We start from the raw sequence: 25,741 nt of genomic DNA, 5'->3' as shown, positions 1-25,741 counted from the left end.
GATCGGTTCTCGTTTCTTCACTCCTTCGGCATTTGGGACAACTCCGGGGGGTTATGGGGAGGGCGAGTACTCCTCGATCTCTTCAAAGAGTTTTGGCCTGGGGGTGGCTGCTGAAACGTAGAAATGAGTATACTTTTTAGGGAAACCACAAGAGCGTTTTTACGGAAACGGATTTGTCTCTTTTCATCAGACAGCGTAAAACGAAATAAAGAGGAGACCTCCGGGTCAGAAAATGGAACTGGCTCAGGGGTTTGAGTCGTTTGAGAACAACTTGAAGTCATGGGGCACACATCCCAACCGAAAATTCCAAGGAGCTTCTCATCACTTCCTCCTCTCTCCAACGCCCTCCAGTAAGGGATTTGCGAACACGAAACCTGGCAGTAATCAACCGGCTGCAACGTGGTTTCTTTTTTAGGTCTCTTTTTGTCGCTCATTTAGTATTCGGTGAATCGGACACGGTTTTCTTATGGCCATCTTGTTTTGCTTTGCCAAGATCGTTCTGCGCCATGCTTGTGTTGCGCATTTCATAATTCACTCCCTATTAGTTTATTGATAATTATAATCAGGAGCCCATAGCCAGTGCGGAATACTACTCATCTCTTATTCGAAGTTATAAACGTGCGTTTAATGGTTGTCATCTGAAAAACGTAATTGTGATTGACGGATGCACTGCAGATGCAAATGAATGTCGTTAAACTAATGCGGTGAGGTTCGCATCGAGAAAATAATCGTTGGATTTCTATTTGCAAAGCTTTGGAATGCACCTAAGGCGAATTTCACAAACGTGTTTGATGGTACCTAGTAACCAGAGACAAACGTTTTTCTGCTAATTCGAATATACGTTTTGCATTAACATCAAAGACATCTCAATTAACAGCCTTTCCTCAAGTGTTTTAAAGAAAAAAGTGTCATAATGCTTCTATATTTCAACGTTTTAGTGAATTGAAGCCTTTATGCATGCATTTTGTAAAAGGGGAATTGGCTGCTGAGTGACTGTTGAGTTCAGGGAGTGTGAGTTTACTTTTGTATCATCTACTAGCAGCCAATGATAACAAGAGCTGGCACGTCTAAATGACTTTCAGGGAAATTTCACTTGAAATTACTTGGTTACGCTTCAGTACAAACCCAAAGCTACAGTTTAAACTATCTAACTCAATTGTTCCACATTAGATCAGTCAATCTCACTAAACCTTTGACAACTGTGTGACACTCTCCTCTACTAGTCCATTGCCGCCAAAATCTTGCCAGCCTCGCGCACGCATGTTATAGCGATGGACACTTGCTCCTTGACCAGTTTCCAGTCGTTGGTCTTCTCAATATCAAACAATGCGTCAGTGATTCCCGGGAAGCTTGAACTGCCATAGTTGTTGTGCATTTGAGGTGCGAACAGCACGTGACGAATTATTTTCCTTCCCGGGAGTCCAAACGGCCAAATGAAGGCGCGCTCCATGTTCATCATCTGATCATTGAGGATGCGTAGTTTGGCAAAGTCCTGGGTATTGCGGGCTTCAGCCTTTCTCTTTTCGAATGCCACTGCGTTTCTTGAAAATTGTTTTATTTGATTGGCCAAGTGGTCCAGGGTCACATTCCCCTGCAGAAGTAATGACTTGTAGAATTTCTCCAGTGCTTCAAAGTTACTTTCCAGGGCTTCTTTGTAATCCATCAGATTGTAAGGAAGGATGGGAGTGTCAGCAGCCTCAAGAACAATCCTGGCTACGATTTGGGACATTGACAAGTGAGTGGTAAAATGTGGATCGTTGAAGGTCTTTTGCCAGTAAAATGTGTCATGTACTGTATGATAAACAGGATAAAGGGTTCTGCCCATGCTCTTAAATCTGTAACTCATGTCAATGCTTGGTACTCCGATAAAATGACTGAATGGTACGTAATCGGATCCCGCACCCAGAGTTGCGAAGTCAGGCTTCCCAGGTTCTGTGGAAGATGGAATTTGTATTGACCAGTGGTCATACAGACTTGCCTCTTTGTCATGCGCATTGGGATCCTTCACGAACGCGGATTCTTGATAAACGAGCGACTTCAAGCCAGGATTCCCATTGGCCCCAAAACTGTAGTTCCCTTTCACGGCAGAGTCAACATTCAAATACATCACCGCACGGTCCCTGAGCACGTTTCTATTTTCTTCCACCCATTCATAAGAGCCAATAAGACCGTATTCCTCAGCTCCCCAGCTGCAAAACACAATTGTCCTCCTGGGTCGCCAGTCAGTGTTGGTCAGCAGTTCTCCGATACCACGCGACGCTTCCATCATAACCGCTGTTCCGCTTGATGGGTCCACTCCGCCAAAGACCCACGCGTCTCTGTGGTTACCCATGAGCACCAAGCGGTCGGGTTCCTCTTTTCCTAAAATCGTTCCAATCACGTTAAATATAGGTTTTGTAACGAACTGGTTGTTGACTTCAAGTCTGACTTTTAACTCTGAATCTTTGAAGCCTGGTCCAAACCTGTATACGATGTTTAAGCCACCCGCCCATTCTGGAGGAACTTGATCACCTGAAGCAAGAAAAAGCAAACAAACAAAAAACGCGAGTGAAGAATGATCATCGCAGTTAATTTTCCAATTTAAGCAATTGGAAAGAAGAAGCCTGAAAAAATCAGGGTTTCAACGGGATTCGAACCCGTGACCTCCGCGATACCGGTGCGATGCTCTACCAACTGAGCTATGAAGCCACACATTGGGAGCGAGGTCAATTAATTGAGTTCATATCTTCAGTTCATATATGAATTATTTCATATAAACTTCGCATCATTTCACTCCTCACGGGAAGATATGAACTCAATTAATTGACCTCGCTCCCAATGTGTGGCTTCATAGCTCAGTTGGTAGAGCATCACACCGGTATCGCGGAGGTCACGGGTTCGAATCCCGTTGAAGCCCTGATTTTTTCAGGCTTCTTCTTTCCAATTGCTTAAATTGGAAAATTAACTGCGATGATCATTCTTCACTCTCATCTACAACCGCAGTTCATATATGAATTATTTCATATAAACTTCACATCAAAACAAAAAACGCATTTGAGATACCTGCAAATATAAGAAACTGTTGGCATATTACGGTCCGCTCTTGTGCATTGTTAAGTATGGTGTTAATCAGGAAGATCTGAAGAGAAAATCTTGCTGGTCGAATGATGAAATGATTATTGACCTCGGTTATCATAAGATATTTCCCTTTGCCTTAGACATGAACAATTCTTTAACTTCTTGTCACTGATAGGCTTCTCAACTATGTCCAATAATTGTCTCACAATTTCAAGGATAACGTTTATTTATTGAGAAGTTATTAAATTATGTTACTCCCCACCTTTAAGGCGTTTCAAGAATTCAACTGCGTTATCATAAGTCATGACCTGCGCGGGAATTTTGGGCAAAGCGTCAGTGTCATTTCTGGTTATTCTGTAAACTCCATCTATGGAGGGGAGGAGTGGGGTCAAAGGATCGCCATGTGCAAAACTAATGGTTCCTCTTTGGGTGCCAGTCCCAGGGAGCCACCATGTCTTTGGGAACGTGTTGTTCATGCCTTCTGGAGAGTAGTCCGCTGGATCAGAGTACAACAGTACGCCAGCAGCTCCGCATTTTTCTGCATTTTGAACCTTGTTACAAGAATTGCATAAAAGTAAACCTTAGCTGTCATATTGTTGCTTCGTATGTGCACTTGTTACTCTAACACTAATATCCTTTCAATTATATTTTCAATAGGTATCTAAGGGAGATTTGACACAAACCATAGCTCATAAGTACTCTGGTTACTTTTCATGTTGTGTATCATACCCCCACCCCCTTCCACCCAGTGGCATGTGGTTTTTTGCTTCATACTTTGTCCACCTTTTGATTTTGATGCAATTTGAGAAAGTAAGGAATTGGATTACTGATGTGAAGGAGGTGTGGAGAGAAGGAGATGAGAAACAAGTTAAAGTGGTTGGCAATCGAATATTACCTTATTTCCTCGAAATATTTTTCTATATCGTATGATCACAATCTTTCCAGTGCAGTTCAAGTTTCTCTTCTCCAATTCTTTAAAGTCGTCCACGGTACCGTAGTTTGCATACAACAGGTCAGCGGCTGGTACCACACCTGGCGGAGAGTAGCCGAGGAATGGCGGCAAAACAAGAGAATCGTTCTCACTTGGTTCTGCAGTCTAAAAGACAAAAGAGTGCCTTGCTTTTGAATGAAACAAAAGGTAAACTGAATGAAGATATTTCTTTGTGTTCTTTATTAATTCTTGACGCTCAAGTTTACTGAATTTCCAGTTTCCATTGTTTTTGACTTACAGAGAAAATAAAAGGTTTTACCTTCCCATCTATTTTATCCGCTCCTTTACGTTACACAGGGAATATAAAAGGTGCAAATTTTAAAACTGGGTTATGCACGAGCTTTCTCAACATAAGATATACTTTCAGTTACCCAGAGAAGGTTCAACTGCAACACGTGTTGAGAACCATGAAATAAATGCCAACGTTGCATTACAAACTAACGCTCTAAGTATTCACTTGAAGACAGGTATTACTGAAGTAGTCTAAACAAGTCTGTCAAACCAGCAGCAGGAGGAGATTCCTTACCTTTTCCCTGCCCTCTACGTTCCAGAGAGCGCTTCCGTCTGTTGTGTTAAGGATCTTGACGACGTTTGGTTTATCCCTTGGTGGCATAGATAACAGGACGTCATACTGAACCATCTCCACGTGATCAAACTTATAACTGATCCACTTATCACGAATGTATTCGCCGAGCTTCTTATTTTGTTCCCCGCCAGCAATGTGAGGACGCCTGGTGAAATTACTGCAAAAATGATATGCCACCGTCAAGAAATGTCAAGAAACTCATGAACATCATAAACAACCCCTCCCCTCTCCCCGCGCCGTTGACACACATTCTTCCTTTAGGATCATTTTAGATCGGCCTCTCCAAGTCTCGTATCTGGACTCTTGTCTTTGAGAAAATGACACATTTCCCGCTTGCTGCTGGTGATTGAGCATTTCATCATTCATAGTCAGTCAATCAATCAATCAATCTATCAATCAATCAATCAATCAGTTAACAATTAACCCTTCCCCCTTCCCCTCTTTCTCCCTCCCTCCCGTCCTTCCCTCATTTTTCATCTCTCTCTCCCTTCCTTCATTCATTCTTAGACCTTATCACAGGTTTGAAAGCCATCTTGACGGCCATCTTTCGATGTTACCCCTTGGAAATCTTTGGGAATTCCATGCAGATTTGATAATTTAGCAACCTTGATAGACAGGAGTTAGTTGTCAGCTTTGAATATATTAATGGTTCCTTAGAGACTGAAAAGTTGTGTTTCTCATTTCTGCAGACTTGTATGTCGGTGGTTTTCTTGCCTTAGCAATTCAGGCTGTTAAGGCTCCTCTTTTGTTACTGGATTTCGATTGCAGTTCTTCTGTCGATAAAAACTCCTGTCTCTGAAGCCTGAAATATTCGAATTTTTCGAGGGAGCAAACCTATTTTAATTGATTATGAGCGCATTGAAATGGCAAGAAATTCTCCACAATGCGTTTACGTTTCACATAGCAACACTCTGTACTGTCCACTGCCACCGCCAAGCCTCTTGAGACGCTTATCTCTCTTTAGATCCTTGGGATACGCCAGTGTGACATAGAGGTCGTGTACAACCTGATAAGCACAGTTCGTTACAATGTAATTCTACTTCAGACGTTTTCTCTGAACTTCCAAGACGTACATAACGTTTTCTGAAAAAAACTTAGTAAGTTTTGGTTTATATAGCGTCTCTGACCATTACAGCGTATTAAATTTGTGAGTTTTAGAGTCCAACTGGCGCGTTCGCCCCGTCATTCCCTGTAACAACGCTACAGCTAGGACATTCCATTAACGCATACGGGCGTCGGGTTCTTCCGCGAAAAACTTGCGGAACCTTCAACGAGGCAGCTGACTAAATTAATAATGCGGAGTTAATCCCCCTCTGCAGTATCTTCCCGTAGTACATTTTGAGGTGAACTTTTATTGTGCACAGAGCTTGGGAAGAATTGATTTGCCTGATATAATGATTCTATTGACCAATATTACCATAAAACCGCCGAATTTCCAGCGTCCTCCCCTACGATTGCACTATCTACTTAACTTACCGAGAAAATGCCTCCACGCTTTCTGCTGTGAGTGAATTAACCGCCTGTTCGTGGTATTTTGTGTAATAATATTCTTCGTTCTCTCTCTTCCCGGATGAATTCGCCGTCTCGCTCGTTCGCGCCTTCTTTGCAAAATAACTGATCAGGAAACCAACGAAGAAGATTACGAGAGCAACCAATATTCCCAGGGCCACCAGGCACCAAAAGCGATTTGTTCGCCGCTTTACAGGTTTATTGGTGATTGAATCAAAGGTTTCAGTAGATGCCATGTCTCATTCAGTCAGCCACTACCTCCAACAGTTAAAAGAAGATTTTCTACCCGTTAAATTGAGTTTTGAACCAAACACGAAAATAGCTCTACTTTGAAGGCACGTTTTAAAAATGTGGCACCTGTTTGAAACTGCTAAACTACATGAATAGAAAGTATAAATGACCATTAATTCAAAACAAAAATAAAATATGTCTGCTCACTAGGTTTTCAAAACTAACAACCGCTTAAAGTTCTGGAAATTTTGAAAATATTCCAGTAACTAACACACTCGCCTTCGTAAAGTGCCCAGATAAATTCACTTACTATAATCTCTTACCTGGCTTCAAGATGATCATTGTGGCCTTTGCGGTGATCCTTGAACCCTAGGTGCTATGGAATTTAGTAGCTTTTAACCCCACCCGCCGGTTTATCTACGGAGTATTTAGGTTCCTCGTCGCCTCTGTATCGAAATCGAGCGTGACGGCCACATCGCGACATCGTAACGTGATAGTTTCATTGCCGATGAGGATTTTGATTAAAGCCGTTTGATGATGTAGATTCCTCATTTTCAGATGCATGAGTAGGACTGTTTTCTGCTGTGCATATGAACAGAATTAAAATTAACGGCATGCAATGCATGCAGAAGCGATGACGTGTGCGTGCTATTTCTAAAATTGTTCCAAGAAAATTAGAACATAAACAGACAGGCTGATGGTTTAGCTTAATTAAAAGTGAAAGTAAGATACAACCTGTGAGGGAAGTAGCTGTATTGTAAGTAGCTTTGCATAGTTGGGTTTTGAGAGTCCAAGCTTACTTGTGCCCATTGTTCAATTGTTCCTCTTTGAACTGAATAATGCAATTCACCTTTTTCCCTTTTGTTTACTTTTCGAAATGACTGGCAGTGAGACTTAAAAATTTTTATGAAATAAAACAATGTCAAAGAATATTGTGATAGATGTCCCCAAGAGAAATCCAGTGGCGGATCCAGACTTTCACCAATACAGTTTATTTCACGTTTCACAGATAAGTTCAGATATTTCAGTGCTCATACACTGCTCTGACAGTGCTCATTCAATTAAATTTACCTTAAGACAGCAAAAAGACCGGGCTAAACAACGCTCACCAATACGTAAATTTATTGTTGACCCTTGACCTATCGCGTGTGCAACTTGCTTGTGGATCTAGAGTTGTATGTATATAGATGATGCGTTCGTATCATCAGTTTGCCGGTGAGCGCAAATTTATCCGATATTGCATAAAAAACTTTACAAAAAACTAAAAACTGAAAATAAGTTGTAACTTGCATTCATTATCACTACTGTAAACCTTCTGTTTTATTACAAAAATAACCTGTTTTCCATTGTGAATGGTTTCAGCTGAAAATCCTGTGGTTAAATCACGTCTTCTAGACTCTTCTGGTCGTTTTTCACAAACCAAACCTAATTTGTGCTCTTATCATGCGTGACAGTTATAAGCTCTTTTCATTACAGTAAAAGGATTGGTTCTTCAGCGAATTACTTTTCTTAAAGTTAAAAGACACATTGCATTGCCTCCAGGTAAAGTATAAACAATAGCATAAACCAGAACTTCCCTCTCACATGACTTGAGTATTCTTTGGCTTTCATGTAAATGTTGTGTAACCCAACGCCTGCTCTGTTTTCCATTAAAGAGACATAATCTAAGCTACGTTAACCAATTCTGATCAAAGCAAAACCTTCAGCTAGCTCACCTTTTCGTTACACTATTCCCCATTGCTTCCCGCTATGTCAACTGATTTCAAATATAAATGTTGTGTAACCCCACAGCCGCTCTGTTTCTACTTAAGACACCATAATCCAAGCTACATTAACCAATTCTGATCAAGAAAAAAACTTCAGCTAGCTCACCTTTTCGTTACGTACACTATTCTCCATTGCTTTCTACTATCTCAACTGCTTTCACAGCGAACTTCTTCAACGCTTTTCTTCAATTCTAGTTCAGTTTCACAGATATTTCAGCCCACAAATATGTTTAGTTCAGCCCTAAACAAAGCTCACCAATACGTAAATTTAATGTAGAACCTTGACCTATCGCGTCTCCCACACACGTAAGTTCGGTTCAGATATTTCAGTGCTCATACAATGCTCACACAGTGCTTATTTACTACCTCCCAGAATGTATTTACCTTCCACAGAGCGGCGAATCACGCGCGACATAAGCGCAGCGCGACAAAAGCTCTACGCTGCCCATTCAAAAGAATGCGATGCGTGCCAACATATAAGCTCTGACTAAGTCATCGCTTAAAAATGATCCAAGAAAGCACTGATTAACGCCAACCTTGTTCCCAGAGTCCTCTCTCTTCCTCCCTCGAGAAAGTACCCTGGTTGTTGCTGGTTTATAGAAATCTGTAAAAAAAAAAAGAAAGTAGGTAAAAGGAAAACTTAAGACTTTTCAGACACAAAGTTTATTAAGTTACCGGTATTGTGTTGATTTACCATTTTGTTTTGAGATTTACCAAAAAAGTTTATAAGTCTTGAAAACCCGTGTCATGCTACGAGCGCGATCCCACGGCGTAGTATATTTTTATTTGGTTTTATTAATCATACGATGCGTGACGCCGGAAACGGACGACAAACGGTGTGTAAAAGAAGGAAAAACGAGAGAAGAAAAAAACAATTGCAGTGACTCGGCTTCGCTCAGACGAGCGAGAAAAATTTTGGCAAGGACTGTGGATTCCATCCGGATCCTGGATTTGTCTGAAGCACAGGAACGACATGAATCGAAACGACAAACGATGTTCATGTCCATCGTCATGGAGGCATAGCTGGCCAAAATACCGATCCCAAACCACCTGTACCAGGTCTTTGACCAGGTGGGAAAATCTTTTCTAAACTACAAACCTGGGACAAACTGGTGCACTAAATGCAAAGTCGAGGCGGACAAAAAATTCAAGGAGCGCGGAAGATACATACCGCGGAAAAGAAAGACCTGCAACAAGTAGAAGGTAGAACAATTCATAACTCCTATTTCTGTTAGTTCTCGTTGTACATGCTAAAACATAAACAAATATATAAATAACGAGGAAAATGTCATTTATAGGATGCGGATGACCCACGAAAAGAACAATGTCATGAAAATATTTTGGCCGCCTTTTAGTTGCTCCATGGCTCGCACATGCGCAGACGTTTGACCGCTGTGTTTTCCAAAGCCGCACAGAGGGTGGGTCCTCAACTTTAATGTAGTCAACACTGTCTAGGGAGGTGAATGTTGCGCTGCTATACACACGTTATTTATTTTGAGAGTGAAGCAAGCTGTTTGTCAGAGATCCTGCCTGACCAATGCTTCGTCGCTATGATCTGAACTTCTATGAGTATGAGAGGCTAATTGAGAGGGAACTTTGCTTATTATTCACTGTTTTTTAAAAACCGTCAACAACCTGCTTCGGATTAGTTTAATCAGTTTTTCACAGCAAAAGAATTAGGTAACAGTCAAATTATCGACGGGATGCATTCAGCCAAATGAGAAGCCAGCTTCTTGGCCGAAAATTGGACTGACCGCTAAAACAGTTTTAAAACGAAAGCGGTTGGATTTTGCAAACGCGCGACCGATGTCGCTGTTATCAAGTTCTTCATAAAATTTCTCACAGCAAGAGAACCGAATGACCGTCAAACTGTCGATTGGATGAATTCAATCAAATTCAAAGCTAGTCTCTTGGTTAAACACTGGACGTATCAAACTCTACACGAAGGCATCAATGTCTCCGTTGTGATTTTGCCGATCGAAAAATATAAGCTGCTTAATCAAGTTATTAGTATTCAGCACTCAGTCGTTGTTGATGTCGAGTTCTTCGTATTTTTTTTTTTTCGCCGCAAGAGAATGGAATGACCGTCAAACTGTCGATGAGAGTAATTCATGATCAATGAAATTCAAAACTTCCTTTGCAGGCGATCAAACGACGTATTTAACTCTAAACGAATGAGTAAATACCTACGTTGTGGTTTCGCCGAATGAAAACTGAAATTAAATTCACCGCGCGGTTCATTTATTGTTGTGGTCGTCATTTCCAAGTTCTTTGTCAATTATTTTCACCACCACAAATTCCAAAGACCGTCCAACCATCGATGGGAAAATTCAGCCAAATGCAGAGCTAACCTTTAAGCCGAACTTTGATGCATTGAACTCCAATATCGAATGTGTCAATGCCTTCGCTGTGAGTTCGGCCGAGGTTACAAATTCCACTCCCTACTGGGCTCAGTAGGTGAGCTCAGTAGAGACAAACTTTAACTGTCCTGCCCCTCCCTCCAATCATTTTCCTGGAATCTGCAAAAAAATTCTAGCAGACACGTGACCAGCCGCAACCAGGGTACCTTCTCGAGGGAGGAAGAAAGAGGACCCTGGGAACGAGGTTGGATTAACGCCTCAGCCATCGGACATCATCTTGTGTTTTCAACAGGCTATTCGTTCCCAGTCTCCTCGGGATTTCGACGCTTGAAAACTGGACTGGATTACCAAAACAAGGGAAGAGAACGGTGGAGCTGGACAAGAAAAAAACAAAACAAAACAAAACAAAACAAAAACAAAAACAAAAACAAAAAACAAAACAGCAGTAGCGGTAACAACAACAAAAATGATTTTTTTTTCGTTTTGTGTGAAAAAGAACCCCTACATTCACAAAACCATTTTGGACCCGACCGATGTCGATTATTCTGAAAAGAATCACTTATTATATCTCGAGCGATGCTACATGTTAAATATTGCTACTGTTCCATCTATTGCTTAGAAAGTTAGCTTTCTTTCCACGCTTTTGCTTTAAGGAAACATTCCTATTCAAACTGATTTAATAAGAAATAACACGCAAACTGCGGTGACAAACATGCCAATAAAACGCATGTTAAAAAACAAAGTTCATTTACTTGACGTTTCGTATGTTTCAACATACATCTTCAGAAGTGACCGTTAGGAATAGAAGTAACAACTAAATTTCAATTTAAAATAAGTAACTAATTAACAATAACAATGACAGAAGCTGAGAAAAATTTGCATATAAACAATGCAAACTAATAAAGATAAAGCTTTTCGCTGCTTACGTTATCATTTAGGGCATGTTTACTCCTTGTTTCTTTGACCTAAATATTTACCTTTTGATTTGACTACTTTTTTAAAAAAAAAAAAATGGTTTAGATAGTATCTCCGATTAAATTTGTGAGTTTTGCAGTCCTGCTGGCGTGAACTCCCCATCGTGCCCTGAAAAGCTGGCAGCTAGGACATTCCAATGCAAATGCGCGTCATGGTTCTTCCGCGAAAACGTGCATGCGGAAAACCTGACGCCGGAGACAGCTGACTAGATTGATGGTGTGGTGTTAACCCCTTCCTGTAGTATCTACCCGTAGTTTATTCAGTTTGAGGTGCAGTTTTATTGTGCATAGAGCATGGGAAGAATTGCTTTACCTGATACGCTAAAATAAATATTGTCTTAAGACCGCCGAACTGCTAGAGTCCTCCCTTACGATTGCACTATCTACTTAACTTACCGAGAAAACACCTCCACGCTCTCTACTGTGAGTGAATTAACCGCCTGCTCGTGGTATTTTTTGTAGTCAGATCTGCTGTTCTTTGCTATGGTCTCCTCCTTCTCGGATGAACTCGGAGATTCGCTCGTTCGAGCTTTCATCGCAAAATAACCGATCAGGAAACCAACGAAGAAGATAACGAGAGCAACCAATATTCCCAGGGCCACCAGGCACCAAAAGCGATTTGTTCGCCTCTTAACAGGTTCAGCTGTAGTTAGATCAAACTTTTCCCTAGATGCCATGTTTTATTTTTAACTGATCACTGTTGCACGAAGCTCGAACTCGTCACGAACTTAAGCGTGACTTAGAATGACTAGAATCAAGGACAATATCATGCACCGTCCGATCACAGCCTGCTTACAAAGCTCTTTTTCAGTCAACAAATACCAGCTAAAACTGCAAATGGTATAATAAAAACTGAAAAAGAACTGAAATTGTTTCATAACTTGTTGTTGTGGCGTAACCGTCCAGTAAGTCAACATTTCCAGGTAGAGGGAATTGAAAAAGACACTGCTACTTCACGATGGCTAATCTGTATTAGCATTTTTTTTTTTTTTTTTTTTTTGAACAGTCGATGTTGAATTTATTATTATTTTTTTAAAAAAAACTATATTAGCCTTGTTTCGTCACAGGCGGCCCAGACGTTGAAAACGGTTAATACGTGACATTATGCTGTTGGCGATTGCGTTACAATTTCAGCCGTTTACAAGACATGCTTCAAACATTGCTCTAAATGCTAAGTGTTGAAAATAATTTAAATAAAAGAGGCAAACTGGTAGAAAGTATAATTCGCCTAATTAAACCGCCTCCAGGAACACAGAGACATCAAAATAACGCAATACAAACGTAAGCTAAGGAACATGGGAGCGCTTACAGACTAGTATGGGAGAGTTCCCATTCATTACATATCGGAAAACGCCACGGTGGAACTCTGTGAGCTTCTTTAATTTTAGACCATGGAGCTAGAATTCATCTAAAAGATGAAAACGGAGGGACACCTTTACATTCTGCAGCATCAGTTGGCAACGCTGCTTGTGAAGAGTGGCTTCTTCAGTATGGTGCAGATGTGGGACCCTTAGGCGTGGCAAACCGCACCCCTCTCCATGCTGCTGCCTATGGAGACCACACAGATGCGGTCTCCACGTTAATTTACAATGGTGCCAATGTTTACTTAGCTGACAAGAATGGCTGGCTTCCTCTGCACTTTGTTGCAGGGGGAAGGGGTTTTAGTGCTGCCGAAACGGCGTGACATAACAGCTGTTGATAAAAGAGGGAGAACTGCGCTTCATTTGGCCGCAAGAAGCGGCCGCTGGAAAGAGTTGATTAAGTTTCTGATTCGCCATGGGAGCGACGTTCACGTAAGATATTTTAGTGGACGTACAGTGCTCGGAGTAGCAGACGAGCGTGGAATGTGGAAGTGGAAGTGAAACTTTCTAGAATGTTTTCTCGAATATGGGGGTGATAGGGAAGCTATCGATAAGGTAACTGGTCGAAAAACACTTCATTTTGTTGTCTCTTAAACGAAAAATTGAAGCCGGCCACAAGAGACAAGGACGGGAACACACCCCTGCACAGGACAGCAGCACGTGGAGATCCAGAGACAATAGCACCGCTTGTTGATAGACAAGCTGACTTGTATGCAACTTGTATGCAACGGAGGTCAGACGCCATTGTTAGTTAGCATGGCAGATGACAACAGTTACGAAGTATCGAGGATTTTATTAGAACGTGGAAGTAACGTGCAAGTGAGAGATAAAGATGGCAACAGAGTGCTTCAATTTGCTGTTAGACAAGAGCCAAAAAACTAGTAATACATAATGGCGGAGATGTTAATGAAGTCAACTGATATACATGGTTGTACTCCGTCAAACTGCTTCCTCGTTTTTCCCCACATTGTCGACAGGTGTCATAAAGGCCCTGTTGAAAGCAGGGAGAGATATTCACAGTCGAGATCAGCAAGGAAACACGCGTCTTCACATAGCCTTGGCACGAGGAAGAGTTGAAAGAGCTGAGCTTCTAATTGAGAAAGGAAGTTGCTGCTTAGGGAGGAGAGAATTTGTTGCAGTTTTAATCAATCTAGGAAGGTAAGTCAAGATTTGGTTGTTTTTTTCTCACCAAATTATGGCTCCTCACTGATTTTAGTTAAATTCATGGGCGTGATCAATTGGCCTTTCTCATCGTGGACTTTTTTAATCTTACCTGACTGCCTACAAGAACGATGTTTGGAACGAAAAGGATAACGTTTAGAACATCACAAAAGCCCTTGATTTGCCAATCCCGTGACATAAAGCACTTGCATGATTTTAAACGATTCTGAGTACGTTGGAAATCAAATTCTACGGACCAGACGATCTAGTGGCTTGTTGATGCCGGTGGTTAACTCAGATATCAGTTTGTTACATATTGAGTTCACTAGTGGTTGCTTTTCCCAGTCCCTTTTCCCACTCCAGCTTTTTTGTCAGGTTCCTTGATTGACACTGGAAGTGATCCCACCGCTGCACGTGTCTGCGAGCTCTGGTCACATTGGCCATAGTCCGCCTGCTACTGAATAATGACACAGATTTGTATGCAGTCGACAAGGAAGACCTCGCACGACTTACACCAGCTGGATGTGCTAAATTGTTTGCGCAAAAAGAAGTGTAGCAGTTCCTTGAAAAAAGCATTCATTGTCATTGTAAAACGATTCATAAGTTTCTTAAGTTTCTTTTTCTTTTTTTTCTTTTCTTTTCTTTTTTTTTTTTCTCATCTAAAGTTTGTAGTTATACTTTAGTTTGTAGGTCCACATCAGCTTTTTAGCTTATTTTAATGACCAACATGACAAATAAAAAAGGTAGTAAGTAACTAAGTGCGTGACGCTTTATTTTAGGTGGGGAAAATTTAATAATTTTATAACGAACATTGAGAGTAGCATGTAAATAGTCAAATCGGTTTTAGAAAATAAATTAAGTTATTTTATATCTTGTTAAAATTTCATTTTATAAATAGGTTTTCTAATCTCTAATAACACGTACGTATTGTGAACGAACTTTTAGCTCAGACGTTTACAGGTGCCCATCATGGACTCCTGACGTCACGTATATAAACAAACGATTGATAGATTGATTGGTTGATTGACTGATTGATTGATTGATTGATTGATTGACGGATGGATGGATGGATGGATGGATGAATTGATTGATTGATTTTGTTATAATAATCATTGATTGTTTCATGTGACTTTAATATCCACAATGACATACATTTTTTACTTTGCACTCTAATCCCATTTGAAAAAAGCCATAGTGCGTCTTTCCTAGGCCCTGTTGGAGTTGATGATGTTGTTTCAATGTGTTCGTCTGGTTTCTAAGAAAGTAATGCACCCTGGAGGTCTAGAAAAACTCCTGGACGCCCTTGCGTTCCACTCGTGAATCCCCTAGAAGTTATTCTAGACCTCAAAAGCGTGCATTATTTTCTTACCTAACATAGAACACCATCTTCTATTTGAATTAAAAGAACTCGGAATAAGTTAGGATGACCAAATAAACACAGCTGGGACACTAAAGTTTGGCCTTTTCATCACCCTTTATCTTGTTCTGTAAATAACTTCATCCTAAGATGTTTTGTTTTGACCTTGGTCATAAAAAATTACAGGCATAAGTCATTCCATCATGTTAATTGCGTATTAATTATCATCAATTATTATTGTTATGTTTAATGTCCCTCCGTTCAACTATATGTCCTGTTAGTAACAAGTCCTGTTAGTAATAACTTTGAGTTCTCCCTGTCGGGATGTATCATTTAACACCTGATGATGTTTTGGTCCACCTGATATTGAAAGACCGTGGGCGAAAGATAGCAAAGCAAGTCTTCCAAGTAATTGAGTTAAATCAGCAGAAAACCCCTGCTACACAGCTTCTTTGAAAGTGGGAAAGGGTGCTGCAAAGAGTGGGGAAGGGGGAATGGGTGTGGAATAGGGGTTTGAAAAGGACGCCCCCCCCCCCCCGCAAAGGCCATTCATTTCTAGAACTGTGGGAACTCCCATAAACGGAAACGCTAGCTCTGTCTTGGGACCAGACAGTGTCCACTTTTTGTCTACTTGGTGTCCGCTTTCAGCCAAAGTCAGATCGTTAACAGAGTGCCAGAGTTGTGACTGTATGCAATTTCTTCTCAACAAAGGATTAAATAACGATTGAGAATATGTTGGCCTTAGTAATGCATGAAACGCGATTGTCTGGGAAAGGGAGCCTCAGGGATGTTATTCAGTCCAGAACAAGAGACTATGATTTGGACCTAGACTGGGAAGTGAGTCAATATCGTTTTTAAACACCTGATGGTGTTGATTATCAGTTTGGTCTACTTGAAAGAAAAAGACGGTAGAAGGTAACAAGACAGCTACGTGCCTGTACAAGGATATCAAAGCTAGTTCGCCCACGATGCAAGACATCTGCTTTTCCTAGACTGTCACCATGGTAATCTGTATCAACAGGTCCTCTTTTCCACTTTGTCGTAGATGCAAGCGTTATAATTATGCACTTTTAACAGGGAGCTTGACAATAGACAATAGAAACCTAAGTATATTAGGTGCAGAAGACACAGTCTACATGCGATATAAAGTTTCGTGAAAACGACCACGGCGGGCCTAAATGGGAAAATGAAGATGTTCAAATTATTTCCATGTGTAGATCAAATTAAAGGCGGTGAGGTGTTGAGTGGGGTGAGTGGAAACCAGAGTCGCACAGTCTTGATTCGCGCGCCCACGTCACATTCAATATTGTCTCACAATGAACTAACCATGACTAAATAACTGCTGCGAACAGTAAATTAAAACTGAAGAACCACAGACTCACATAAATGAGGCACAGAGAAGGAAAGGCCTAATCATATATCGTTTGAAATAGTTGGTTACCTTTAGAGCGAGGTGCTGTAGGGCTTCAGTTTGCTATAACAAAGACGCTGCAAGACTGTAATCCTCTGTAAACATGTTTTCAAAAATTGGATTGACCACTAAAATAAATTCAAATGTCGGCGCACGTACTTCAGATTCACGCCCCACCAATATTTCTAATCGCAAATGTCGAAAAATATAAGGGTGCAAGTTCTGAATGTTATCACGTGGCAGTTATACGAAAACATTCACTCGATAACGTTTTATAGCAGAAGCGCAAAGCGATGTTTAACTACCGAATACCACTGCTAGCTTGCTTTGCGCATAGTTAGTACAGGGGACTATGCTTTGCGGAAATACTAGAACTTTTTGTGTTTTGCTCACTCTGTTTACACCACAGCCGGCGCGCCTTGGCGGGAATGTCATTGATACTTGGGCAGTTTATTAATTCGCAGTGGGCGTGAGTATAATGACTCTAATGTCTCAGATGGTCCGTACATTTGATGTCAACATTCGTTTTAGCATAATTTTTCCTAAAACTATCGCCTGTTCTCCAACAGGAACAAACAGCATCAGAATAATATATGAATAACTACTTCAATTAGTGTTACAATTTATTAATCAGAACTATTGAACAATCTTTGAATCTGTTACAGGTTCTTCGTTATTAAATGGATCTATTGTCTATAACTTTTCCCACGGAAAATGCATTGTCTCTTTCTGGGCAGGCGTCAGTTTGTTTGAGGCGGTTGTTTTCCTTCCATTGAACGACGAATTATCAAATTGCCAAGGAAAATGGCGTGAAGTGGTACAATAAACTGGCAAAGATAACAACTCTATTGTTATTTACTAATGAATGCGTTAGCTGACACTGTTCTTAATAGAATTCTAAATTGCCTTTGAGCAGTGTTGATTTGCGAATTTGACTGAAAAAATAACGAAGGCTACTTCAATTATGACAAATAAACAGATGGAGTGAGGAAGAACTCTTTGAACTAAATAAATACACCTGGGATAATTATTCGGTTATTAATATATTTTTCGATCTTTCGTGAATCTGCTTTACCGCCTAATGCACGCGTCCAAGTTTTTCGAGGCGCCTTCTTTATAAGAGAAGTCCCATAGCATAAGTGGCCGAATTGTCACTTGTCCGAACGATATTAAATTTCAAAGATAAGGTCGCGCACCCGAATCTTAATACCACCATGAAAGCATGTAGTAAATGCAAGCAGGCGATGATAGCAACTTAATGCACTTTAGCTTTCAAAATAAAACAATTCCGTTCACAAATCCTTCGAAATTCAACAGCCATTTCTCTGATTTCCCTCTGTGATTTTCCTCTTAAAGTGGATATCAGTGGAGAAAGCGGCCTCACGTTTCTATCACTCGTGTTTCACAATAAACAAACCATCAGCCGGACGATAATAAGTTAGCTGGAGTGTTAGTGACTCAACCATGCACCAGTGGCCGGGACCGAACATGGATTCATAGCTCTTAAGACGTGTGGATCACGAGGCAGACGCTTCATCGCCCTGGAACTCGCCTTTGTCAAGGAATGAGCAGTCCATTGGTGCCGAGTCAGAGCATCGGAACGACTGTACTTCTGGCCGCATCCTAGAACAACGCAAGTAAATACTTTTTTCTCGGAATTTTGAAGATGTGTCTTTTGATGTTTGCTCAAATGATCCTTTCTTCCAAAGGCCTTGTTGCATATGTCGCACTTGTGAGGTCGCACGCCTGTATGGATGCGTTTATGACGCGTTAATTCCTCGTTGCGAGCGAAACGTCTCTCGCAGCCATCAAAAGTACATTGAAATGGCTTTTCGCCTGTATGAATTCGCAAATGACCTTGAAGCTGTCCGTTGTTGCTGCATCGTATATCGCACAGCGGACAAGGGTATTTCTTCTTTCTTGCTTTGCCATTCAAATTTGGGACGCAAACGTTCGAATTTTCACCGGATTCCTCGAGCACACGCAAAACCGGCGCGGGTTTAAAATTCGTCTTGACTGGCTGGTCAGAGTTTTGCGACACGACGCAAATGGAAGGAATGACCGCCTGAGATTCAGCGCAAAAGCTCATCGGTGAAACTTGGACGTTAACAGGGGGTGGAGGCGTTGTAGTAAAAGCAGTAGCCAAGCCAATTGGTCCCACAGCCTGCTTCCACAGTGTTGCTGAATTTCCCAGCTCGGGCGGGCGAAAGATTTGTTGCAGGGAAGGTAGCGGAGGTGCGTGAAACAGAATCGTTGGCTTGAAAACGCGAAACAATCCCAGGTTATTTTGTGATGCTTGCATGATTTGAACTGCGCACTCCAACAAAACACATGAAATGTGCGTCGCTTGACAAGATGGGATTGACATGGAGTTAGGTGGGGTGACAAACGACCAATCACACGCCTCGTTGTCGGTCGAATTGTAAATGGAGATGATAAATCAAAGCTTTCATGGCGGGGCGTGATAGGGGGGCATGAGACTATTCAAGGGCCACCTCGTAGAATCGTCCTGAAAGGACGCTTTTATCTCGGTGTTAAGTCGCAAAATTAGCTCTCTACGGAGGAATATTTCCTGAAGGATTACAGAGCTTGAGCTAATCCAGCTTTGCCGTGGGTTTATTCGTGTTTCTTGACTAAATTCCTGGTTCTGCTTTGTATAAATATTTATCGACACCTATCAAATATATCTCAAAAGAAAACAATAAAAGAGTAAAACTTCACACAACAGTGAATGATAAACACAACCCAGGAGGCGGGATCCAATAAAGAGAAATAACACGTCTCTATAAAACTCCGGGCCACTTGTTTCCAGAATTACTTCAGTAAAGGTTCGTGCAAGAGTTCTCGCAGAAGCGCATTTATGTTTATCTATTTAATTTGTTCAAGACAAAAGATCATATCCTCGCGAGTTTGTGGATAAAAACAGGAAGACCATAGAGAGCACTGTAAAGCTTATAGAAGTCGCCCTTTCTTCGTTAATCAAAGAGCTGTTTCTCATCAAACTAATACAATTAGCATATTTACGCAATTTTCACTTTCGTCTGTGCTCAAGTATTAGAAATCACGCCCGCTCCGGCTTGAATGAAGCCCCATTTCAACACAACTCGAATATCTCTAAAACCGGAAATGATTCGGGGAGCTCTCAGGGCAGGCAGTGCCAAGGTTGGGAAACAAAGAGGGGTCGAATACTTCCGGTTAGAGATCACACGCAATACGCCGCTAACGAACATAAATAACACACATGCCATGACGAGGCAATTGCAAAACCATCTGTGCCAGGGAAGAGTAGATCGGACCTCCCAGAGTTTGAGTCGACCGAGTCGGTAACAACGCCAAAAAAATGTCCAGTTCGTTTCGAGTGAATTACAGTCGAAACACTTAGGTTTCCATAGGAATATATAGACTCTGCAACTTTGTGGCTTTAATTTGCACAAATCGCCGTAATTCTGCCCCCGTATTAAAACATGTCGTCAGACCGTGTCACGTTTGTGGAATGTCCGCTTATTTCAAAATCTCATAAGCTTTCGTCAGTTTCCAAAGAGTGTTTTTTATGCACGTTCTAACAATTACTTAGAACTAAAAAAAAAATTATAAAATAATTACAATGGGCAATTTCAATTCGTACTGCTGCCTGTCTTCATTACAGAACGCCAAAAAGAAGGGTCTAAAGGGTCGTAATTTATCATGTGAATATCTTGTTCGGATGTTACTTTCAATTTCTTTCTTCTGTGCCTGTAAACTGCATAGTATAAAAAGAAAATTGAACGCAAACAAAAGAAAAGAAGGAATTTGTGCAGCTCAGTAATTGTTTGTTCATAAGTCCTAAGTATTAAAACCAACTTATGGGCAGTGTTTAAATTAATCTTTAAAAATTACATACCATGTTCAACTACACTCAACGTTTTGCCACACAGAACTTTCACTTTTCCTAGTCTTGAGGACTTTATGCCGGTTCTCTGATATGACCGGAATAAAACCCGCTTATAGAATGAATGTTTTCAAGTTTTTACAATCGCTTCTTAGTCACCAGTGTGGCACGCTGGGTAGGGCCAGCCGCAGGATGACGGGGGCGAACCTAGACCGACACTTCCCACGGGTTTCCGCACCAAAGGCGTTTACGGGAATAGACGGCCTTCCTTGTTCCTGAGACTACTGGTGTTAGGTGCATTACCGATAGACTCGGAGTCGTGAGTTAATAACGTATTACAATGTACAATATCCGGTTAAAATTCCACAAAGTAAAATGGTAGGCAGTTTTTGATCGGAGTCAGTCTTTTGTTTGCCATTGTTTCAGACATTTTAGTCTTTCTTCTTCGTAATATCGCCTTTTTATTTCTATTTGCAAGAAACCATCGAGATGGCCGTGTCTGCCTTGGAGCGGGCGCCCACTTTTGTAGGCGTGGCTTGAAGTGTTTCTCACCCCTAACAGGTATTAATTCTAAAACAACATATGATCTCCTGTCACACTTTTTTCGGCTCAATACCCTAAAAGGTACCGCGAAAGCTCGCACTTTGGACTTTTTGATGCTGAATACCCTAAGAGGTACGACGAGCACCCTACCTTTTTATATCGGAGTCCCCCCCTCCCCGGGGCAGCGATCCCTCTTGGTCGCACTACGTTACCAGCAGTTGCTTTCATTGCGAATCTCTGGCGGCATTCGTATATCACACAGAAACCCTTAATTGTTGGTAAACATTATTTGACTAGCTCTCGCTACCAGCGATTCAAAAAGAAAGAGGAAAGATAAGAGTGAACATGAACGAATCAAAAACAGTCGTTTATTTCTACCGAGGACAAAAAGTAAAGTGTACGTGCTTGCATGAGGTGGTCTTTAACACTTAGAGATCCTCTTTATTCATTTGATAACCGAAACTGATTTCATCATTAATGGTCAAAGACTGAAAGTAGCCTGCAGTGAGCAGCAAAGTAGAACATAGGAGGATTAATTTCTTTTCTTCGTCTTTCTTCCGGCTCAAGCCACTGTCAGGATTATCAGTGATTACCCATGCGGTGACGCTAATTGTTCTGAATAACAACAATAGCTAGGGATCCGATATGTTTTTTAACTACGTTTTGACGAATTTAGCCGGAATGTCATTGTAACATGTGGACAGGTAAAGAATTGGAAACACCAAACAAAGCTTGGTTCTGACACGCACGACGAAAACACAAATGCAAGCTCACAAGCAAATCGCAAAGCATACGCGGGCGCAAATCCATTTGCGCTTGCTTGACGTGTGATTACAAGCTTAAAGTTTTCCTAAAATTTTCCGCTTCTGCGCGCGGTTACCGCGGTCTATAGTTGCTTGGGCGGCGAACTTGTCGCCTGGCATTATAGTATAGCGGTTTCCTTCTGAATCGAGTTGAAGTGCTCCTGGAGTTATGGTTCCTTTGATCCTGGTTTATAATTCCGCGCGGATTGACCTGGGACGAGTTTGGATATCCTGTAGTCATACGTTGTGGTAAAATAGTTAGCAAAAGTGACAACAAACGGAAATTAAATTTGGAACGTTCTCAGACTAGAATAATAAGAAAAAAAAATAGCGCAGCCTAAAGATGATCTAGAGATGGCAAAGTCACGGAAAATTCTAATTAGGGTGCTTTAGATTCTACCGCTACAGTTTGCGTTCGGGTCTTAAACGTACTTTAAAAAAACCCCATAAAGCTGCAGACATGTCGTTTAAACGAATGTATGCATCAAAGTTACTTTAACACAGTTGTGTGTCTTCAGCTGTTTGTCCTCCTCTCTCTGGTCATGACCTTGTTAACTTGCATTGCAGGCTACCGCATGAGATAAAGCGTTAAGTGGTTTTTAAACAGATAAGTCGAACCTGTCCGCAAAAGTCTGGACATAAGACATACATAATTAGTTTTGCAACAGGCTTTTTTGTCTTTTGGCTGAACTGGTTTTAATCTTATCTAAGTACAATATTACGGCCACATCATCCGATATTAATCCGTGCTGGAAAGTTTCGATGTTTACGATTTAAATAAAACAACTCTAAACTTTAGGCTAGATCAGAGTCCAGTTTTCCCCCAAACATCCATACAAAGCATGGCAGGCATGCGCTAAGAATAAAAGAACTAATCAGTTAATATTTCTTTGGGGGAAATTGCTTTCAAATAGAAAAGGAAACAGTGCTTTTAACAACCATGGTTAGTAATATACGGTGACATCGACGGAACTTTAACTTCTGTGGAAAGTGTTTGGAGTTTGGCAGTCAGTTTGACAAAACTACAACGTGTCCGACTGCAACCTGCGATGTCAAGACTGAGGGAGCGTTCACACTACGCCGGAGAAATTTGAAAACGCAGCTTTATTTCTACGCGGTTAGGCCTGCCGTCCACATTCAGATGATCCGTGAGAAAACGGAGGAATTTGAAAACGCCGGATTTTCGTTTTCGAGTGCGGAGGGAAAGCATTTTTAAAAATGAACTTTTCGAAAACGATGGCGTCACGATAATTATTTGATTTCCCTGACCGAGTTTTCCTCAAACACAGTGAATTCAAAATAACCGATGAATGTTGCGCTTTTGGACGGAAAACATTTGATGCGTTTTCAGAGTGAAGTGCTCCGTTTTCAAATTCCTCCGGTGCAGTGTGGATGGGGCCTGAGGGTTATGAGTCATATGGTTGGCTAGTGACCGTTTACTTTCCAAAAGAGTTTAATTGTATCCATGGCACGACACGGAGACTATGAAGGCACATTGGTTGCGCTCTAGACTATATACGAGCATTCGGTCCTTGTTCAAAGTTAAATGATGCAAATTAGGGAAAGAAACGAGAAAGGAATGCCCTTCTCGCTGCTCGATCGTTCTTCTTTAGCTTCGCATTCGTGTATTCGCGCCGCGCTCTAGGAAAAGAAAGAGATTGTTCGCAGTCTAGTTTCGGCGCTCTCCTACAAAAGTCTTGCCAGCTCGAGCGTAATCTTCTCTATGTTTTACGCTCGTTCTGACTCTCAAGTCACTGAGCCCTGGCAGAGTGCCTAGCAATCTACCACGGAAATGACCCGGCAAACCACTATTTGCTCGAAAACAGTGGAACACCCGTAATATTTGGAATAAGGCAGAAAGGGGCAGGGGCGGGAGCGCGGATCAAGCTCTGTGGATGCAACTGGCATGTTTTGTCGTGACCTTGCTTGTACAGACAACTTGGTTGTCGGAAATATGAAACAAGGAGGTCAAAATAAGTGAGCAGCAAGAATCGTTTGAGTGAAAGTCACGGAGATCGTCACAATGGAAAATTTACAGCGATTTGCAGTGAAGGATAGCAAGTCCTGCCCCTCATAATCTGTGACTACACTATAAGACTTGTAATGTCGTCTTTTTGCTCTTTTTTGTAGTGCACACCATGCGTCAAGACTTCGTGCTGCTCTGCGTTGATAACCCGAAACTGAAATGAAATAATCGTATTTTCCGTTACATGCATGGTTTTAAAAGGCCAGGATTTCTCGACCTCAGATTCAACACGAACACCACACGGAAATTTAAGCGAGGCAAGTTTTGTATGTTCGTGTTGTAAGCCTGATGCAGAGTCTCCCGTATTAGTTACAGGCCTTACTTGATGATATTCAACATCTCTCGTATATAGATAGCCCCACGTGTGTGACAAACTTGTAAGGCTTTGTATGATTTGCTACAGGCGATGCTCGCTTGCACGACAGGCTGGTTCCGCTGCCTATCAATCTATAAAATGATCTCATTAAAAACATTGCCCCCTTCGAAAGGAGATAAGATATTTCGTACCAAATCCAATTTTTTTTTCAAGGACACTACTGAAAAGTCTACTCTACTATGCCCTTAAAAAGTCCTTTTAATTTCATACGGAAATGCCATAGCTACGATTTGATAAATCGAATTATATGATCAACAAAAAAACACAACAAATTTCAAGTTCTTCGATTCCAAGTATTATTAACTTAGCCTCAATGGGTTTTGTTCAAATGAGACAATGCCTTGAATTGGTGAGTCAAGGACTCCGAGAAACGGGTATTTTTCCCAGTCACGACACCGTGGGTGAACCAGTGGCAAATCAGTCCTTTAGAAGCAACTAAAATGTTTCCAAAGCCTTTTAAGCAGAATGTTTGCGCGAGGAAATTTAATCGTTCCCATTGTCCTCGACCTCGATCTCTTACTCTCTCCAAAAGGTAGAGAGGTCCCTGAGAATCAGTGGTTGGATGCAAGGCTGGCGGAAAGTACATTTAATTTATAATGTCACTTTATCGCACCGGTTAAACTTGTCAGCTCAGGTTTAATGTGACAGGAGTTTAAAATAACTGCTTCGAGAGTTCTAAAAATTATTAACCTGTCCCAGAACGAATCGAAAGCACAGCTGAGGAACTGATTTTAATTCTGTTAAAACTCGGGTTGAACTAGTCATACTTGGGGGAACTCAGCTCAGTCTAAGATAAGTTAGTTAGCATAAACTTTGAACGCTAATAACCGCGCACGCGTCGTTTCCCTTCTCTGAAGCAGCTGACGTTACGAGTGTTAGCCAGTCTTGGTGAGAGTGACTTAGCGGATTGTAGGGCAGCTGAATGTTTATATGTATCAGTACAAGCAGGAACAAATTAATTAATTACCACGAGGCAAGGAGCCTGAATCCCGACATTTGAAACGTGCTAAAGAAGACCATGCACTCGATGGTTCAAAAAGCATCAAATGTTTCAAACGCATCGCCAAAAACAAGTGTCGACGTACCATAAAATTCAGTGTAAAGCTCCCCATCCTAAGTTATAGGCCCATCTCTATGTATACTGAAAAAAAACTATTCTGGTTATAAGCACCCATTTTGTACCTCGCCCTGTCGGTATTTGCCATTTTACGGTATTCCAAAAGAGTACAATTGCTCAACTCTCCTCGTCTGCACAAAGGGTGGTTATAACGCTATCTACCGAATAACGCCAGGAACAGTGATCTAACTAGTGCTGTATAAGTCTTCTAAACTTATATTAGACGTCTTCACTGAATGCAATG

General features: G+C 41.3%; 2 protein-coding genes and 1 pseudogene across 2 annotated transcripts; 1 reads left to right on the top strand and 2 right to left on the bottom strand.

Annotated features, from left to right (window-relative positions):
• Positions 1-582: 582 nt before the first annotated feature.
• On the bottom strand, positions 583-9,804 carry LOC110067369 (N-acetylated-alpha-linked acidic dipeptidase 2-like). Its single transcript, XM_089293452.1, has 5 exons — positions 6,111-9,804; positions 4,575-4,791; positions 3,953-4,153; positions 3,320-3,608; positions 583-2,511 (listed from the first exon to the last, which is right to left on the bottom strand). Exons 1-5 carry the CDS (start codon positions 6,377-6,379, stop codon positions 1,220-1,222), a joined length of 2,268 nt encoding a protein of 755 aa, XP_089149578.1. The 5' UTR covers positions 6,380-9,804; the 3' UTR covers positions 583-1,219.
• Positions 9,805-13,093: 3,289 nt separating this feature from the next.
• Positions 13,094-13,997, top strand: LOC149118292 (ankyrin repeat domain-containing protein 55-like; annotated as a pseudogene).
• Positions 13,998-17,374: 3,377 nt separating this feature from the next.
• LOC110067401 (uncharacterized) lies at positions 17,375-19,281 on the bottom strand. The gene has a single exon (XM_020774730.2). The coding sequence runs from the start codon at positions 19,130-19,132 to the stop codon at positions 18,215-18,217; it is 918 nt and encodes a 305-aa protein (XP_020630389.1). The 5' UTR covers positions 19,133-19,281; the 3' UTR covers positions 17,375-18,214.
• Between the last annotated feature and the right edge of the window lie 6,460 nt (positions 19,282-25,741).

The sequence above is a fragment of the Orbicella faveolata genome, unplaced genomic scaffold (assembly GCF_042242905.1).
Source record: "Orbicella faveolata isolate gen_17 unplaced genomic scaffold, um_ofav_v1 contig_1, whole genome shotgun sequence".
Lineage (NCBI taxonomy): Eukaryota > Metazoa > Cnidaria > Anthozoa > Scleractinia > Merulinidae > Orbicella > Orbicella faveolata.
This window is presented reverse-complemented; position numbering and strand designations above follow the sequence as displayed.

Excerpts from the sequence above, each read along its gene's own strand:
- LOC110067369 (XM_089293452.1), bottom strand. The coding sequence starts at position 6,379 with ATGGCATCTACTGAAACCTTTGATTCAATCACCAATAAACCTGTAAAG. Across the intron at positions 4,154-4,574 it reads ACGTAGAGGGCAGGGAAAAG|ACTGCAGAACCAAGTGAGAA; the intron begins GTAAGGAATCTC and ends TTTGTCTTTTAG. Across the intron at positions 2,512-3,319 it reads ATTCTTGAAACGCCTTAAAG|GTGATCAAGTTCCTCCAGAA; the intron begins GTGGGGAGTAAC and ends TTCTTGCTTCAG.
- LOC110067401 (XM_020774730.2), bottom strand. The coding sequence starts at position 19,132 with ATGTCAATCCCATCTTGTCAAGCGACGCACATTTCATGTGTTTTGTTG.